The 17971-nt window shown below is 59.7% G+C and overlaps 1 protein-coding gene across 2 annotated transcripts; it reads left to right on the forward strand.

Annotated features, from left to right (window-relative positions):
* The first annotated feature begins 4260 nt into the window (after window positions 1-4260).
* On the forward strand, window positions 4261-15812 carry CAPN10 (calpain 10). 2 transcript variants are annotated; one of them, XM_059393856.1, is made up of 12 exons: window positions 4261-4483; window positions 6678-6809; window positions 7959-8155; window positions 8925-9142; window positions 11197-11338; window positions 11642-11808; window positions 12117-12397; window positions 12834-13036; window positions 13164-13419; window positions 14722-14921; window positions 15142-15187; window positions 15360-15812. In XM_059393856.1, the coding sequence occupies exons 1-12, from the start codon at window positions 4358-4360 to the stop codon at window positions 15387-15389; spliced, it is 1998 nt and encodes a 665-aa protein (XP_059249839.1). In that variant the 5' UTR covers window positions 4261-4357; the 3' UTR covers window positions 15390-15812. The 2 variants fall into 2 exon arrangements, with proteins under 2 accessions (XP_059249839.1, XP_059249840.1); XM_059393857.1 differs by having other exon boundaries at window positions 11697-11808; window positions 12269-12397.
* Window positions 15813-17971: the final 2159 nt, after the last annotated feature.

Consider the following 17971-nt stretch of genomic DNA (forward strand, 5'->3'; position numbering starts at 1 on the left):
GACCAAAAGGTCTTCCTTGTGCTCCACCGCCCCTCAGTCTGCCTTCAGGGGCCCCAGATCCTGCCCTGTAGCCTAGGGTTTCAACCTGGAGTGAAAGCAGAGGTGCGTGGCGGGGGGTGAATTTGGTCTTGGATGGCCAGGTGCGAGGGGCCGCAGACATCTTGCACAGGTGCAGCAGAAGGTACGGGTACAAATGCAGCCCAGGAGGGGGAACAAGGCGGGGACTCCACTCAGGCGTCTGCCAGAACAGGTGACTGACTAAGCAGTGGGCTGTGGGAGCAAGGCAGCCACTGAGACCACAGGCTGAGCCCAGGCTCTGCTTACGATAGCGCATGGGCTCAGCCTGATAGGGTAGCGCCACTGGCCAGGCCCAGGCCCAGAGCCCTGCTTTGGGACATGGGAGGACTGGAGATGGTGGGCCAGGAACCCCAGCACCACTACACCCAGCCGCCGGGTCACCAATATCCCATCGATTCTTCTGCACTCTAGACCCTCCTCCCCCCTCTCCCCAAGGAGACAGCCCCGTCTCCCTGCTGTCATGGTGCAGCCCACAGCTGGCATCTCGGTGGTCTCCGTGAATGTAGGGCTGTGCATCAAGGCTAAGTGGGGCCCACTCAACCCAGAAACTTGTGAACTGGGCCAGTCACCTGTCCTGCAGGTGATTCAGACCTGCGCTAGTGCAGAAGGGAGAACATGAGAGGCGCCCAGCAGCACCCCCCCAACACACACATAGCAATCCAGCACCCTTCAAGGGACCCAGTCCTGCCAGTAGGGGCTGGGTCCCAGGCTCTCTGTGGCCCTGGCTCCGCCCTTGGGAGGGTCATCCCAGTGGTCTGACAGCAGAGTTGGCATGGTAGGGGCTGTGGGCCTGGCTAAGCCCGGGGGGCCTCACACCTGTACCCTTCCCTCATTTGGAGATTCCCAGAGAGAAGGCCTTGCCTGGAGTGTACCCTGTTGCCCACAGGACCAGGACACTGGGCCCCTCTCTGGCTGCTGGGAGGCAGGGGCAGGGGGGGGACCCAGGGCCCATATGGTTTTGTGGGCCAGAAACTGCCCTGTGATTCAGACCTGGCCTGGCCATGTGACAGAAAGCATGCCTGCCCTGATCCACGTCAAGGCATGTCCCTGAACAAAGACCATTCTTTCAAGAGGAGTCCCATGAGCTTCCTAAACTGACAGGGCACAAAGCCAGTCGTTCTTCCAAGTCCACGGGGCCTCCAGGGCTGCCTCACTTGGCACCACCATCCTGCAGCACCCGCCCTCTCTCTGACTCATGTGACTAGTCACCAAGCACCTTCAAAGAAACTAAATCTCTTTCTCCTTCGCTGGTTCAAAACCTGGGCCCCTGGGCTCACTCTTCCATCCTGGCCTCAAAGACCTCCTTCCGAGCCCACCTCACAACACGTGATCCCTTGAAGTAAAAGCCCTGGGCAGCCACCCCCACCCTTCCCAGGCTCCCACACAGCTCATCTGGTTCCTGCACAAACCACGCTCCCAGCCCACCCCTTAGGGCCTACAGGGGCCTTAACGCATGTGCACAGCTTCTCATGCTCCCTCTCTTGAGTGTGGACTGCACTCAACGTGGTGGAACATGGTGGAAACAATGGAGGACGTCCGAGATGGGTCATAAAACACCCTGGAGGGGCGCCTGGTGGCTCAGTCGGTTAAGTGTCTGCCTTCCACTCCCAGTCATGATCCCAGGGTCCTGGGATCGAGTCCTACATCAGGCTCCCTGCTTACTGGGGAGCCTGCTTCTCTCTCCCTCTGTTGCTCCCCCTGCCTGTGAGCTCTCACTTGTGCACTGTCTCTCACATAAATACACAAAACCTTTAAAAAATTAAAACCACCCCGCAGCGTCCGCTTTCCATTCCCCTGGGATCGCTTGCTCTGGGAGAAACCCCGAGTGGTGAGAATACTCAAGCAGCTTCACAAAGGTCCACATGACAAGGAGTGGAGGTCTCCGGCCCCAGCCAGTCCAGCTGGCTCATTTCTGGCCGACACTGTGACTGCCATCCCCGGAGACCCTCAGCCAGAACCAGCCACCTGCCGCCACATTTCCTAACCCACAGAAACTTTGACCTAATAAATGTCTAAGTTTCTAAGTTTTGGGGCAACTTGACTCACAGTGGTAGTCAATGCATACAGGCCTCTGGACAAGGTATACAGGGCTGAAACAAAAGACTCAACTCAAAATTTACTCAAACTGTAAAACTGTATTTATTATCTATGAAATCATAATCCCAAGGTGGACGATCCTAGAACCAACAAGATCAGGGGCTCGGGGACATCACCGGGCTCTTTCTGCTCTGGAGTCTCCGTGTCAGGCCTTTGTCTTCCGGGTTGTCCCCCTGTGGTCACGAGCTGACTGCAGCAGTCTCTGTCACCAGCCCTCCACACGCCAGCAGCTAAAGCTGGCTACAAAAGAAGGCGCCATTGAGTGCCCTGGGCAGATTGTGGGGGAACCCCCCCCCGGACTGTTCCCTGTGCCCTGTTGCTCTGAGCTGGGGCACATGCTCCTCTCTCAAACTTCTGACCCTGAGCTAGGGAGGGGTCTGGACTCCCCAGACGACTTCAGCTGCAGCAGCTAAATCAGGTTTCTACTCTCTGTGTCCCCATGAGAATACAGGGCCTGGTTACTGCTCACTGAACAAGGAAGAGATGTGGGGGTTCAGAAGAGACAACCCCCAGCCCCAAGTGGTGAAGTCAGAGACTATCCCTTGAAAAACAACAGGGAGTCATCTGGGCATAAGTGTGAGCAAAGTCACGGAACACAAAAACTCCAGAGTAGTGATAACCTGGGGGGCTGGAGGGGCGGAGGCAGGGCTCAGATTCCATAGAACCTGTTAACACCCACAGGCTCGGGAAAGGAAATGGTCACGTGTGTGGCACATGTCCGCAGGAAGCTGCCTGCTCTCCAGATGGCGGACTGGCCTCTAGGACTCTCCCCAGTGTGCTACCAGGGGAGAACAGTCCAGCAACCCAGCAACCAGTGACGTAGGAAACGTCACTTACTTCGTCAGAACCATAATATGAAGCCGAGTCCAGGCCTTTCCAGATTCCCTTCGGCTCCAGTGCAGCCACCAGCCTCCCAAGGAGTCACCGGCATCTTCTGCAGGAGATACTGCTATAGGAATGTTGACAGTCATGAAGTCCTAGCATTCCAGAGACAGGAGTTGAGATACCTAGTTGTTTTCCAGAACCTCAACAGAGCCCTCCAGGCCTCTGAAATAGCCTGGTGGGTGGGGCTCCCACAGTGTGACACAGTCGTAGGGAGGAGCTGCCACTGTCACGGGAACCTGGTTGCCTCTCTCCTGGCAGCAGGGACTTATCCGCTCCACAGCAGAACCCCTCAGACTAGACTACCCTTCCTATCTGGAGGTTGGGTAAAGGCAGCCTGGAACGCAAGATCTGAGTAACCCCAGTAGCAGCGGAGAGCTGCCACGACAAGAGCTGAGGTTGCTTCCTCCTCCCCTGCCCAGCCCTCTGGGAAGGCTCAGGTGCCACTGAAGCAGGCTTCGCGGGGCCGGCGGACAAGCCTCCGGAGGCCTGCCTTCCATCCTTCCCAGGAATGGGGAAATGCCGGTTCCCGCGGCGAGTGTAAATACTGAGGCAGGGCCCGGGATCCCTGTCCTTGCCTGCCCGCAGCCGTAACCGCACGTCCAGGTCCCTCACTGTCCCGCCCATAGGGCCATATATCCTGCCATCTGCGGCCGCCTCGTCGTCTGCCCCGCTAAGAAGACAGCGTCCCAAGCCCGACAGGCCCTCCCCCCGGCCAGCTGCAGCCGAGAGCCCAGCCCTTGGCCACCGCAGCGGCTCGCCACCGCCTTCCCCCGTGAGCCTCTCACGGAGTCCTCCCTGACCAGGCGGCCCGACCCGTAGCCGCCGCCGCCGCCGCCAGGAGAGGAGCATTCCGGGAGGCGGTGCTGCATGCTGGGACCTGTAGTCCGCGGCCCGACCTCGGCAGACAGGTCTCTCAGGTTCCTTCAGCCCCAAGAGCCCGCGACCCCAACCGGCCCCAACGCCCCGGAACGAGCTGCACCGGCTCGACCACACGGTGCCCGTCGGCCCGCGGGGGATCAGTAGCGGCCGAGTCAACCCCCCAGAATCCACCCCGGAAAGAGAACTGCAGCCGGGGCTACTACACCGACCCGCGACTGCAGAGCTCGGGAGCCACGCCTCTCCGGGGGGAGGGCCCTTTCGCCGTTTGAGTGCGATTGGGCCGCGGTGTCACGTGGTCCGGCGGTAACCGCGGCGACTGAGCGGGAGCGCGCGGGGCGTGCGGCGGACTGGCTTTACTTCCGGGGCCGCGCTCGGCGCCGGGGGCGCGGGCAGCCCCCGGGAACTCGGGGCGCCCAGGATGCGGGCGCCAGCCAGGGAGCTCTTTCGGGACGCCGACTTCCCGGCTTCGGACTCCTCGCTTTTCTCTAACTTCTCCACGCCGCTGGCCCAGTTCCGCGAGGACATCACATGGAGGCGGCCGCAGGTGGGGCGGCTGGCGCGGGCCCCGAACCTCGAGTCGCGCCCCGAACCTCGACCTGGGTCTCAAACCTCGCGCAGGGCCCCGAACCTCGGGCTGGGTCCCGAACCTCGGGCCGAGCCTTGAACCTTGGGTCAGGCCCCGCGCGCTGCCTCAGGCGGGGTGCCGCTGCGGCCCTTAGGAGCGGGGTGGGGGGAGGGTGCCCCGCGAGGGAGCCAGCGCGAATCTTGGTTCCGAAGGCGTTCGGGCAGGGCGAGAAGTCCGGTGCAGCAGACGCCAGCCCGGCCCTCTTCTCTGACGGGCGTCCGGCCGGCCGAGCCTCTGGGCCGCACGGCTCTCCCGGCCACAGGCGCCCGGCTCTGTTTCCCGCGTTTGCCGGGATGGACCGTGCTCTTGCTCTTCTGGAAGGCAGGGCTGTTCGCACCGGCATTTCCGCATGGGAACTCTTGACGCTGTCCATGGAGAGGGACGCTCCTGCCTAGTGCTGCGTGCGCTAGTGCAGACCATCTTTACAAATGGTTCATGGGATAAGTAAGACCTGGGGAGAGCCCTCCCTTGCCGGCAAGTACCGCTGCATGGTCTGTCACCAGCCCTCGCAGCAGCGTGGCTCAGGTCACAGAGGTGCTCAGGAAGCACGAAAGTGCCAGTGGAATTGGGATTAAAAATGCATTTTAGGCACAGAGGGAGGCCTTTAGAGGGTTTTAGTGGAGGAGGGATTTGAGTGAGTTTATGTTTGAAGAAGCTCACTTTTACTGCTGGCTGGGAAGTGGACTGACAGGGCAGGAATGCAGTGGTCCTAGAGAGAGGTGCAGGGGCTCAGGGTAGCATGGCACCCTGTAGGACAGGGGCTTTGAAGTGGATGGATTTGAGAAATAATTTGGAGGGGGTTAATGAGTCTTAGTGACCAATTGGAAGTAGAGGGTGAGGATGAAGCAAGGATCAAGAACGACTTCCAGATTTGTAGCCTGGGCACCTGGGTAGATGGTGCTCCTGTTTGATGTGCTGGAGACACTGGGATGTGGGGAATAGCTAGGAATGGAACTTTGGCGTTCCATTTTGCTCGCACAGGTGTGAGCAGAGCTGTCCACAGGCAGGTGGGCTTGAGAGTTAGGTGCTCAGGAAGTTCTGGGCTAGAGGACCCAGACATCTGGGAATGGGGCCCATAACAGGGCTGAGGGCCCCAAACAGTACTTCAGGAGAAAGTGGGTCTGAAGAAGAAGAGAGGGCTTGGAACTGAGCCTTGAGGGCCCGTAACATTCCCTAGAGGGTTCAAGCAGGAGTCCTGACAGGTAGCTTGGAGAGCCAGCAGGCGGTGAGGTGAAAGGACAGCCAGGAAAACATGGAACCATGGGAGCCAAGAGGGGACTGTGGGGGAGTGCAAGGGGACAGCCACTGTTCTGTGATGCTGCCAAGTGTCAGGAAAGACGAGAACAGAGTGAGCCCTTTGGATTTGACAACACAGAGGTGACTAGCCTAGAGGCTGGAGGAGCCCATGCTTAGGGAGCAGGATGGAGGAAGTAAGGAAGGCAGCTCTTTCACAAGAAGTCTGTCAGAGAAGGGAAGACCCAAGGGGAGATAATGCAGAGGGGGGCAGTATCTTACAGAAGATGGGGGTTCTCTCTGCCTTATGCTGGTGGAATTCTCCCTGCAGGGGTGGAGGAGGGAGGGGGTCATGGGAGGAACACTGGCTCTAAAGAAGGCAGGAGAGGGGATCAGGCGGGGGTTGCTTCTGAGGAAGCTTCTGGCAAGGTCATCAGCTCAGAGGGCCGTGGGAAAGGGTGAGGGCATGGAAGTGTTAGGAGGGGAAAGGGGAAGGTATAAAGTAGTCTGGGTTTGGGGAAATCAAGCAGGATTCTAGCAGTATGGAGGATCTGTCTGAGATTTGCCATTACGAACTTAAAGTGAAACCACTTTCTAGGGCAAGTTAGCTGTTTCGAGAAGGGAGATGGTAGGACTCATCTAGAGTTGCAGTTTTGCCATTTTAGGAAGGTAGACAGAGACAGGACCCTAGGACTTAAGCCGGATGGGGTGATCTAAAGCCAGGAGGGGCTATGGGAGGCCAGCTGCTTCCCCTTCCCTCTTACGCAATATGGGTGACCAGAAGAGCTCCTCCCCAGGCCTGTCACCTCGATCCTGTCTTCTTAGTTTTAGAGACTAGTCTTCCCGGCATGATGTAACTGGGTGATATTCTTTATTTCAGGAAATTTGTGCCACGCCCCGGCTGTTTGCAGATAACCCACTGGACGGACAGGTGAAGCAAGGGCTGCTGGGAGACTGCTGGCTCCTGTGTGCCTGTGCCGCTCTGCAGAAGAGCCAGCAGCTCCTGAACCAGGTATCTGGGGCGGGCAGGGCTGCTCTTCCGCTGTCTTCCTGTCCGCTGTGCGCAGGAAGGAAGGCGGAGGCAGGGCAGCTGAAGCTCCTGCTCTGTGGGCTCTGCTGTGGCTGTCTGGTGTAGCTGATGGAAGAGACAGCTCTGCGCTCAGGCCACAGGGGCTCTGAGGTGTCCCCAGGGTGGGCTTTCCCCTCTGTTCTGCCCTTCTGAGCCCTCGGCTCTCATGCAGGCTGTGCGCTTGGGATGCAAAGATGAGCACAGCTACCCAGAGTAGGGAAGGTTCGGCTGGCAGGTCCTATGCCCTTGGTTTGGAGTATGTTTCCCTAGCTAGTTGATTTTTTTGTTTTTAACAGTTTTGAACATAAATTGGCAAAAGGTGGTTAAAACAGAGGCTAGGCTGATAGCACAGGTATAAAAGGCCTGCTCAGTGTGCTTCTCAGGAGCCTCACAGCTTTGTTTGGCTCCTGCCTGGACGTTATTGATTAAAGCAGCAACACTGACAGTAGTGACCCCTTTGGAGCTACTCTCATGTCCCAAGGCCCTGCTAATCACACCATAGTTGCTGGCCTTTGTGCTTAGGGCCTGTCTGGCTTTGACCCTCATTTGCAAACAACGCTAAAACCGTTGATAACATGTTCATAGTCAGTAAGTGACAGAGCAGGACCGGACAAGCTTGTGTAGGTGCAGAGCCCACCTGTGTCTTATTCTGGATCAGAACTCCAAAGCCTGCAGTGAACGCACTGGGTCCAGGCCCTGGCAGAATTGCTGAGACCCCCACCCCTGCCCCACCTGCAGCTGGGGGGTCACTGTGACTGCCATCCGCAGCCAGCTCTGCTGAGAATTGCCTGTAAAAGTCATGTTTGTTTTGGATTTAGGTCAAGAGCTTATTTGGGACAGTAAGACATCATTGTTGGCCTTAAGGTTTTAGAGACACTCGGCAGTGTGGTCCTAAGATGTTTTACTGGAAAGTCTGTTAGTTTTCTATGTGGCTACTGGGTTTTGCATCCACACGGACATCCAGCTGTGGAGCGAAGTCAGGACCCAGGCAGAGCAGCAGGGGAGTGTGGAGCAGCTCTTGTGACAGTGCGTGGGAAACAGTGCATGGTTTGTCTCTCATGCTCTCCTTTTGCCTTTCCCTGTGCGTGGTAGGTCTTCCCTCCAGGACAGCCAAGCTGGCGTGACCACACGTACCGTGGCTCCTTTACTTGTCGAATCTGGCAGTTTGGACACTGGCTGGAGGTGACCATAGATGACCGTCTGCCTTGTCTTGCAGGGAGACTCTGCTTCTCCCGGTGCCAGAGAGAGGATGTGTTCTGGCTTCCCCTATTGGAGAAGGTCTATGCCAAGTACGCGTGCCGAAGGCTGAAGGGGCCAGACTGGGGTGGGCTGGGGAGCCACAGCTGCCTTAGGCCATTCCCAGGCAGCACGTTTCTGCTCTCCCTGGGCTGAGTGCCCTCCTCAGTCCCGAGAACCTGGCAGCCAGGCCTGCGGTGGGACCGACCTGTCCAGAGACAGAAACTCTGAGACAGGGCCTGTAGTGCCCATCTCTGTGCCCCCCCCCACAACCCCACCCCTGCTACCCACTCCCTCTTTCCCTGTCCTCGCTTCAAAGTCAGGGAGGAGTAAAGCCACCCAGGTCTCTGTGCTTGCTTATCGAGATCCTGCCTGAGGCCGTGCCCCTCACCCCAGGTCTGAATGGGAAAATGGCCGTCTTAGAATATACTGCTCAGCCTGCCAGAAGAGGCTGCTGTGATAAGCAGACCTTTGCACAAAGGGAGTAAGGCAGGCCTGCAGTGATGTGGGTGCGAGTGCCTCCATCCCAGGACCACGGTGGGGTTCGATCTGGAGAAGTGGAGCAGTGCGTGTTCACAGCCTCACGCCTCATGCTGCCTCCCGCTTGTGTCCATGCTGGAGGCCATAGGGTGGGGCTGGGCCCACTGTGCAGTGTGGCCTTTGAGAGTCCAGTGATGTCTGTGCTTGGTGAGGATGAGGCAGGAGTAAAGAGAAGCTACTGAAGTGGAGGGTCAGGTGATTTGAGGGTGTTGCAGATGGAAGAGAGGCAGGCCACTGTGTCCCTGTGCCAGAGGCTCACTTCCTGTGATTATGTCTCCCCAGGGTCTACGGGTCCTACGAGCACCTGTGGGCAGGGCAGGTGGCTGATGCCCTGGTGGACCTCACTGGGGGCCTGGCAGAAAGGTGGAGCCTGAAGGACTTGGTCAGAACCAGTGGCCAACAGGACAGGCCTGGCGGCTCAGAGCACAGGACTTGTCGGCAGTTGCTCAACCTCAAGGACCGGTGTCTGATAAGCTGCTCGGTGCTCAGCCCCAGAGCAGGTGAGGCAGCAGGCAGGTGCCCGTGGGATGGGCCTGTGCCCCTGTGCCCCACAGCCGCACACGGGCTGGTTCTCAGGGCCCCCGTCAGGACTGAGTGGAAAACAAGACATTTGTCTTTCAAACCCGGTGTCTGGTGTGTGACCTTCCCCTGCCACCTGTCCTTCTCCAGAGGGAGGGTCCCCTTTTCCCTTGATTTTTTTCTTTCTCCCCAACTTCGGGAGTAGGTTGAGGATGGAACCTCTGCCAGGGCGGCCGCCACCAGAAACTCCAGAACCTGGGGTGGCGGCATTTCTGGCCCATGGCACCCTGGCAGAATCAGACTCAGGTTTTCGTTTGAGTGGTTTCCGTGCTCATTAAAGGAAGTTTCTCAAAATGAAGAAACCGTGCACACAGAACTGTTTTGACTTTTCCATGACCCTCGGGGCTTTTCCACAAACAGTCTTGTGTGTTGTACCTCGTGCTCCCTTCTGCTTTCTCTGGCGCTGTGTGGACTGCAGGTGTCTCATTCTGTCAGCCGGGCTGCTGTGTCCTCTTACTCTGCCCCTTAACATCACCCGTTTCAGGGCTTTCCAGTCTCTCACATTAGGGACAGAATTACTGAATGTTTCCATATTTAACAGCCTGCATGTTTAGGATGATTCTCATAATGGGTTTTTTGGCCCAAGGACACAGACGTTGAAATAAACAGTGTGTGTGGACAGTGAATGCCACTGGGCTGGGCACAGGTCAGGCTGCCACCACTCTGTGAGGGGGTAGGGGGAGGCCCACAGGTGCCATGCTGACTGTGCAGGGTGCAGCGTCAGAACTCTCCCTGAGGCTTGGCATCAGCCGCCCCCAAGCTGGGGCAGGGCTCATTCTTAGCACCCCAGGCTTTGCAGAAACCTCCAGACAAAGCAGGGGGTGCTGCCGTTGCTCAGCTGGATCCCGCAGAGGTGTCTCGGCGCTGGGGATTTGGGCAGACACTCAGAGTGGTGGCTACAGCGCCATTCTTTCTTTTTTTTTTTTAAAGATTTTATTTATTTATTTGACAGAGAGAGAAATCACAAGTAGGCGGAGAGTCAGGCAGAGAGAGAGAGAAGCAGGCTCCCACTGAGCAAAGAGCCCGATGCGGGGCTCGATCCCAGGACACTGAGATCATGACCTGAGCCGAAGGCAGAGGCTTAATCCACTGAGCCACCCAGGCGCCCCTACAGCACCATTCTAAAGAAAGGTTTTTCTTTTTCTTTTCTTTTTTAAGATTTTATTTATTTATTTGACAGATCACAAGTAGGCAGAGAGGCAGGCAGAGACAGAGAGAGGGGGAAGCATGCTCCCTGCTGAGCAAAGAACCTGATGCAGGGCTCAATCCCAGGACTCAATCATGACCTGAGCCGAAGGCAGAGACTTTAATCCAGGGAGCCACCCAGGTGCCCCTAAAGAAAGCTTTTTAAGGACATTCTAGAAATTTCTTTTTCTTTCTGGACTGCCACCCCTCTTCCACAGGTGGGGCTCTAGTCACCATTTGGCTCCTACACTTCCATATGGTATGACCCAAGGGACTCTGGGCAAATAGGGTTGTTTCCTTTCTGGGTCTCCAGTCTGCCCCCCAGCAGTGTTTGGTCCCACAATCTCTGGCCACGCAGTGCCCCCCTGCCCACTCAGCTAGCTGGCCTGGCCAGGAGATTGCTCTTCTTGGAGGTCCCAGACCTGTTGCTGACAACCCTTGTAGCCGCACCTTTGAGATCCCGCCTTGCACTGCCTTGTCAGCTGGCCAGCCTTGCTCCTCCATCCCAGCGGGGACCGAGGCCCCAAGAAGGGAATGGCCAGCTGGGCCCTTGGCAGCCGAGCCACAGTCTACACCCAGGTCCTCAGCTGGGGCTCTGCACTGGCTCAGGCCACTCCTAAGCTCACTTGTCCACAGTGGTCAGGAAAGGAGCCCCAGCTGTCCATTGGGAGCTAGGCGCTGCCATGGCCACGGTCGGGTGGGCTAATGTATCCCATGGGAAGGGAGACAGACCGGTGCATGTGCCCAGTTTGGGGACTTCCGGCCTACAACCCAGCCATTCCTCACCCAGGTGCCAGGGAGCTGGGGGAGTTTCATGCCTTCATTGTGTCGGATCTGCGAGAGCTCCAGGGCCGGGCCGGCCAGAGCCTCCTGCTGCTGCGTATTCAGAATCCCTGGGGCCGGCGGTGCTGGCAGGGGCCCTGGAGAGAGGGGTGAGTGTGGCTGAGGGCCGGGACTGTGCTGCTGTCAGGGAAGGCAGGGGTCTGGGGCCCCGAGCGGCAGTGAAGAGCTGTTTTGAGGCTAGCAGCAGCTCAGGCACAGCCTTAACAAGCCTGCTTAGGGGATCAGCTCTGGACAGACAGGTCCAGAGGTAGGAGCCTCAGAGAGGGAGGGGGGTATGGCCAGGGCAGAGCCAATCTGAGCTGGGCCGGCAAGAAACTGGCAGGTCACGGAGCTCCCGTCAGTGCTGTCAGCTCAGGGGTGACGGGCCGCCGCTGAAAGAAGCTGCCTTCCAGGGGCGAAGGGTGGAGCCAGGTAGACCCAGCCGATGAGTCCGAGTTGCTGTCCCAGCTGCAGGAAGGAGAGTTCTGGGTGGAGGAGGAGGAGTTCCTCCGGGAGTTTGATGAAGTCACCGTTGGCTTCCCGATCACGGAGACCGGCTACCTGCAGAGCCTCTACTCAGGTAAAGGGGAGGCCTAACCTGGGACAGGCCCTTGTAGGGCTACGCCAACCTGCACAGGCTCTCTGAGCCTCCCTGCCTCCGGATGTCAGGGCTGAGCAGCACCAGCCCAGCCCTCGCCCCCGGGCCCTATTCTGCTCACCCTGTGTGCGGAGTGAGCGCTCCATCCCCTCCCATTCCAGGCGGCTTAAGGTGGTGGGAGACTGCAGGGCTCCTGCCTCCAGGGTGCTGTAGCTGGTGCTGGTGAGAGTGGCAGGGAAGCCCGAGTGGGAGCCCTTTCCTGAGGCTGCTGCCTGCTGGTTCTTCCCTAGAAAAGGCGCTGTGCCACACTCAGGAACTGCCTGGGGCGTGGGTCAAGGGGCAGTCGGCAGGAGGCTGTCGGAACAACAGCGGCTTTCCCAGCAACCCCAAATACTGGCTGCGGGTCTCAGAACCGAGCGAGGTGTTTGTTGCCGTCCTGCAGAGACCCAGGGTGCGTGCCACGGGCCGGGCAGGCCGGGCTCGGGCACCGGCGAGGGGCGAGTGTGCCGTGAGGAGCCCGGCCAGCTTCCTGAGCGAGGACTACCAGGCCGTGGGCCTGCATATCTGGAAGGTAACTCCTCCTGGGCCTGGCTCCCTGCTCAGGGCCTGAGAGTGCTGGGACATGAGCGAGCGCCGGGAGCCTTACCTGCCTCATCCTCCCGGGTCGCCTATCTGCTGGGGCTCCCACAGACCCAGCTCTGCCCAGCCCGGCCCGTGTCTGTCGGACAAAGGGAGATGAAGCAGAAGCAGCTGTTGGCTGACTGGCAGGAGGGAACGGGGCCCAGCCCCATCTAGATTGGTCTGCGGTCTCCCAGAGCAGGGGGACTCTGACCCCTGGGTTGAGTGAGAGACCTGGCCTGGGGAGCACTCTGGGCCCACCCCCGCCATGCTGGGAAGGACCCACAGGTCCAGGTGCTCTTTCGTGAAGTCATTTGAGAGGCCCTTCCAGTGGGCGAAGGTGGCGGGGCCTGTCTCAGGATGGTGGCCCACAGCCCTCCTCTGTGCAGGTGGAGAAGCGGCGGGTCAGCCTGCCCAGGGTCCTGTCCACACCCCCCGTGGCTGGCACCTTGTGCCATGCCTACGACCGGGAGGTCCACCTCCGCTGCGAACTCACACCGGGCTACTACCTGGCTGTGCCCAGCACCTTCCTGAAGGACGTGCCAGGGCAGTTTCTGCTGCGGGTCTTCTCTAGCGGGAGAATCTCCCTCAGGTGAGGGTCATGGAGGAGCTCTAGGAGAAAAGGGCAGCATGGCCTGGGCAGCTTCATGGGAGGGGTGTGTGTGTCCACGGTCCGGAGCTCGCTGCCAGCCGCCCTCCCGTGTGTCTTTCCCGGGCAGTGCCATCAAGCCATCGGCTGGGAGCCCTGCCCCTGGGGAGGCCCTGCCTGAGGGCGAGTGGGAGACAGTACAGCTGCGGGGCTCCTGGAGAAGCGGCCAGACAGCAGGGGGCAGCAGGAACTTTGCCTCCTACCCTAGCAACCCCTGCTTCCCCCTGTCCGTCCCCGAGGGCCCAGGCCCCCGCTGCATCCGCATCACTCTGCGCCAGCACTGCCAGGACGCCCAGTGCCATCCCATTGGCTTCCACGTCTTCCAGGCAAGCTCCTCCTGATCCGGGGGGCAGGGAGGCTCTCAGAGGGACTGTGTCCCCACGGGTGGCCAGGCATGAAGGTGGCCTGGACTTGGTTGTGTGGGCACAGCCGGGTGGCCGGTCCCATGCAAGATCCATGTCTAGTTTCCTGAAGTCTGTAATTCACTGGGGCCCTGGGTCAGCTCAGACAGCCCCCCGTCTGTTCCCCCAGTTCAGAGCAGCAGTGTCAGGAGGTCAGTTCTGCTCCCCTGAGCTGTGCCTCCTGCCCAGGAGACCCAAGGGTGTGCCCCACCAGGAGCTGCCCCAAAGCCACGTAGCCTCACTCTTCCCTGTGCCCCAACCTTCTGGGGCCACTCTTCCAGGGAGAGGGCGTCCTCTGGGGACCAGGAGGGGACCCTAGCACAGGCTCGCCTAGTGGAGCAGGAAAGGGAGGGAGGGGGCCACAAAAGACAGTGGGGGGCCCATGCGGACAGATGCCACCCAGTGCAAGGCTTAGATAATTCTTGGGTCAGAAAGCTGTCATGCGGTGAAGAGGAGCGGGTGTTGAGGCCCAGGCAGGCCTGTACATCTTAAACGCTACCCCAGATCTCCTTTCTGCACCTCAGCTCTGGCTGTGCTGTGCTGAGCAGACCTGTGGTTGGAGGAAGGGAGACAGATACAGTGTCAGGGTCCAAGGTTGCAGGCCCAGATGCCATGGCAATGAAGTGGCTCACAACCCTCAAGATGGGCTTGATGAGCCAGCGGGTGCCCGAGGAGGGCATAGGCTGGGACGATGGCTGGTGTGGTGGGGGGAGGCACACGTAGCCTGGGCTGTGGATATAGGGCAGGTCTCTGAGAAGCTTGTGTACCTTTGGGAGGACAGAGCCACTGTGCTCCCCAAGAGCAGGGGGGGGCTCATTGTGGAGTCTTGCTTGCCCCAGGCTGTCCCCTGGGGCATCTGTGGGGGAGCTTCGATAAAAACTGGAGCTTTGATAAAAGTGCCAATACCAGGAGCCGGTCAGATGAGTCTTGGGACAGAGCCCTGGGCCGTGTGATGGTGGTAGTCCCCCAGGCAGGGCTGCACACCTAACAAGGGTTATGGGGCCTTGGTGAGCGGTGGGCCCAGCTTGGCAGGCTGGGCGGGTGTCCCCACTGGGAAAGGGCAGGTGTGTGATGTGGGAGATCCAGATCCAGTCAGAGTGCCCCTGTCTTGCCTGACCCCGCACAGCCCAGCCTCAGACAGGCCAAACTGAGGAAGGAGAGCCGTTCCTGTTGGCCACGGCGGCCCAGTGGATAGGCCTCCCCTGTCTGAGCCCGTGTGTCCCCCAGGTTCCGGTGGACGGGGGGAGCCGCAGTTCACCCGGCCTGCTACTTCAGGAGCCTCTGCTGAGCTGTGTGCCGCATCGCTACACCCAGGAAGTAAGCCGGCTCTGCCACCTGTCGGCAGGGACCTACAGGATCGTGCCCTCCACCTACCTGCCAGACACGGAAGGGGCCTTCACGGTGACCATTGCCACCAGGATAGACAGGTGGGGCTCTAGGGCTGGGGGGGATTCCTCAGCGTGTGTGTGCCCCTCCCTTTCGTCCCCTCTAGCCCACCCACCCCAGCTCCGACCTGTTCCAGCAGAGCAGCAGCAGGCAGGGCATGTCAGCGTGCAGGGGGTGGCAGGAGGCGGGGGCGGCAGGAGGTGAGCGCAGCTGCTCCTCGGGCTGGGGGCCAGCCAGGCTACTGTGTCTTCTATCCCGCAGGCGCTCCATCCACAGCCAGGAGAGGCTGGGGCAGCTCCTCCAGGAGGTAGGTGTGGGGCTGGGGACACGGGCACACTTGTCTCTTGGCAGGAGGGCCAAGGGGCGGGAGCTGCAGTAACAGCTGTGGCAGTGTAGCTGTGGCGGTGCACAAGGGGGGCAGGCCCCAGCTGCCATCCAGGGCAGCCGCTGCCCAGCCCTTGCCATCTTTCCTCCTGCAGGCCTCCTTCATGGCAGTTATGAAAACCTAACCAAGTGACACCCCTCTCCCCCCGCTGTGTCGGCTATAGCGACTGGGGTATCCAAGGGGCTCCCTCCCATGATGCCCCAGCCTTGATGCTGCAGTGGCCAGGCCTGAGCTGGATGACTGCACGTGCTAACGGGTCCAGGCGAAGAGCCCATCCTGTGGGGCCCAGGGCCAGAGGTGCAGCAGGTGCCGCAGGGAGGGCAGGGGAAGCCACACACACGGCGTCTCTGTTCCTCATGGCTTAGGCCGCAGAGCTTGCCGTTGACCCTCCACGATGTCCCTTCATGGTACCTGCACCTGGCTCTGGAGAGAGGCCTTACAGCAGACCAGAGCAGAGTATGATGATCTTGTTGATAACTATTTATGTGCAACCTTTTTAGGAAATAACTTTATAAATAAACATGAGTACTGAGTGGTTTACAGACAAGTCTCGTCTTCTTCCTGCAGAGGAGGGGAAGACTAGATGCTGTGTCCCCTGGGGGCCCTCCGCCCAGCCACTTGTGTGCTGCCGGTGACCACGCGTCTGGGACAGGCCTAGCTGGCCTGTGAGGCTGGCATGGGTGATTTGGGGGGCAGACCGCGGTGCTGAGAGGTTTGGAGGGCTGGTAGGGGTGGGCACGTGCCCTGGTACAGGAGCAGGAGGTGGTGGCTGGGAAAGAGAATTGGCACAGCTTACGGCTCACATCCTCCTCCCCGTTCATGCTGGGCTTACCCCCTTCCCCTGTCCCATCCCCAGCTGCCTGGCGAGACCCTGAGGAGCTGCCTTTTGTGGGAGGAGGAGGCCCTGCAGGCCCCCAGGCCCCTACCCAGTTGGTCGCAGCAGGCCATGATCTCAGCCAGACCTCTCTCCCTCACCTCCCATCTCTTTGACTCCCCAGCACTGTGGGGTCACCATCACCCTGGGCAGCCAGCTAATGTGCCACCCTTCCCAAGGAGGGTAGGGTGCCGGGGCACAGGGCCTGAGAGAGAAGTGCTGCTCACTGCCCCACCCCACTCCACAGATGGGCAGGATGCCTCCAGAAGGCGGGGGCTGGCCTCTCTGTGGCATAGGGGCAGGATTGGAACTGGCCCTTGCTGTGGCGCTGTGACCCATTCTCTGGGGTCAAGTGAGGACAGAGGGCATCCACCGGTGGAAAGGCAGCCTGGAGGAGGCAGCCAGCCCTCAGCTATGCTGGGCTTAGGGACCGGCCCTGGCAGCAGGATGCCAGCGGAGACAGTGCCTCAGCACGAGTGCCCTCTTGCCCAGCAGCCCCAATCTGCGCCCTACTCCTTCATGTGGCTCCATCCCCTGATCTTGACCCCCAGGGCATCCTCAGTGGCTGTCTGGTTCCCTGCATTGGCGCCCCCTTCTGGCCCAATGACCTCCGGAAGTAGCTTGCTTTCTCTGGGCTTCAGTGTCTTTGTGGAAGCTGAGCCTGGGCTCTGACCATGCTCAGGGTGTCCCATGTCCAGGCTCTGGCTCTCTGCTTTGCCCTTGAGTCCTTGGCCTGCAGGATGGGTACCAGCTCAGCTCATCCTTCTGAGAAAGGGAGCAACAAAATCTGGACCCATGCCCCCTCCACCGCACGGTGGGACCTCCCATGCATCAGAAACCTCCAGCCTCCGCCTCTCTTCTCACATCTGGCAATCTGGCGTTGCCCCCCACTCCCAAGCCCCATACAGGATGCACCGGGCCGCGCTGAGGCTGCAGACCACAGAGCCCTATGTGGGTGGGTCCACGGCTGCCTCACCACTTGGCCCTGCTGACCGGTATGGACTGGAGCCCCGCCGTGGCCCTGGCCTGCAGCTCCAGGGACCCCAGAAGCAGTCGTCAGCCATGCCAAGAGAGTCCAGCAGCCAGGCCCCAGTGGAGTCCCGGTCCTGTGCGCCTGCCCGTGGGGGCTGTGTAGCTGCATCTGGTGGCCCCCACCAACACAGACGGGCAGGTCTGGGTGTGTGCAGCCGAACAATACCCTTTCAGCCCTCCTGGCAGACTTTGCCCCACACCACCTGTTCAGGCTCCCTTCTTATCACTTCCTGCTTCAGGCAGGTGAGCTGTGCCCTCCCCATGGGAGCCGTGTCCTGCCCAGTCCTGGGTCTTACTCTCATCGGCCTCGCCTGCCACCCCCCACCCCCAGGCCTGGGTCAGCCTTAGGGGTGGCAGACATTCTGAGGTGAGTATCAAGATGCCACTTCCCTGAGCGAAGTAGTCACAGAGGGGTGCCTGGCTAGGCAGGGCTTCCCGGGTGAGAGGCGGGATGGAGCTGGGTGAGTGGGCCCTGGGCCAGCCAGGCTGGGGCAAAGTTCTCAGATGCTCCAGGCCCCTTCCTCTCTGTCTCTCTGTCTCTCTCTCCATTAGTCATCATTTCTTTCTTGCTTAGAGTCCCATGTCTGCGTCATTTGGTCTTCCTAGATTTTTTTTTCTCCTCTAATATTTAACAGATGGAAGCTAGATTTGCTGCCCTTTGAAATGAACGCAAGAGTCACTTTTTTCCTGGGGACACTTTGGGGCTTGGACCCGAGCACAAGGCCTCAGACATGGCTGCTCTATCCAGGAGATATCCTTCGCCGGTCTTGAGGATGAGCTTTAGGGGCTTTAGGGGGCAG

This window comes from Mustela nigripes, chromosome 3 (assembly GCF_022355385.1).
Source record: "Mustela nigripes isolate SB6536 chromosome 3, MUSNIG.SB6536, whole genome shotgun sequence".
Lineage (NCBI taxonomy): Eukaryota > Metazoa > Chordata > Mammalia > Carnivora > Mustelidae > Mustela > Mustela nigripes.

Bases quoted from the DNA above. Each gene is read 5' to 3' on its own strand.
- CAPN10 (XM_059393856.1), top strand. From the start codon at position 4,358: ATGCGGGCGCCAGCCAGGGAGCTCTTTCGGGACGCCGACTTCCCGGCT. The intron at 6,810-7,958 runs GTATCTGGGGCG...TGTGCGTGGTAG, and splicing joins GCCAGCAGCTCCTGAACCAG to GTCTTCCCTCCAGGACAGCC. The intron at 14,922-15,141 runs GTGGGGCTCTAG...TCTATCCCGCAG, and splicing joins ATTGCCACCAGGATAGACAG to GCGCTCCATCCACAGCCAGG.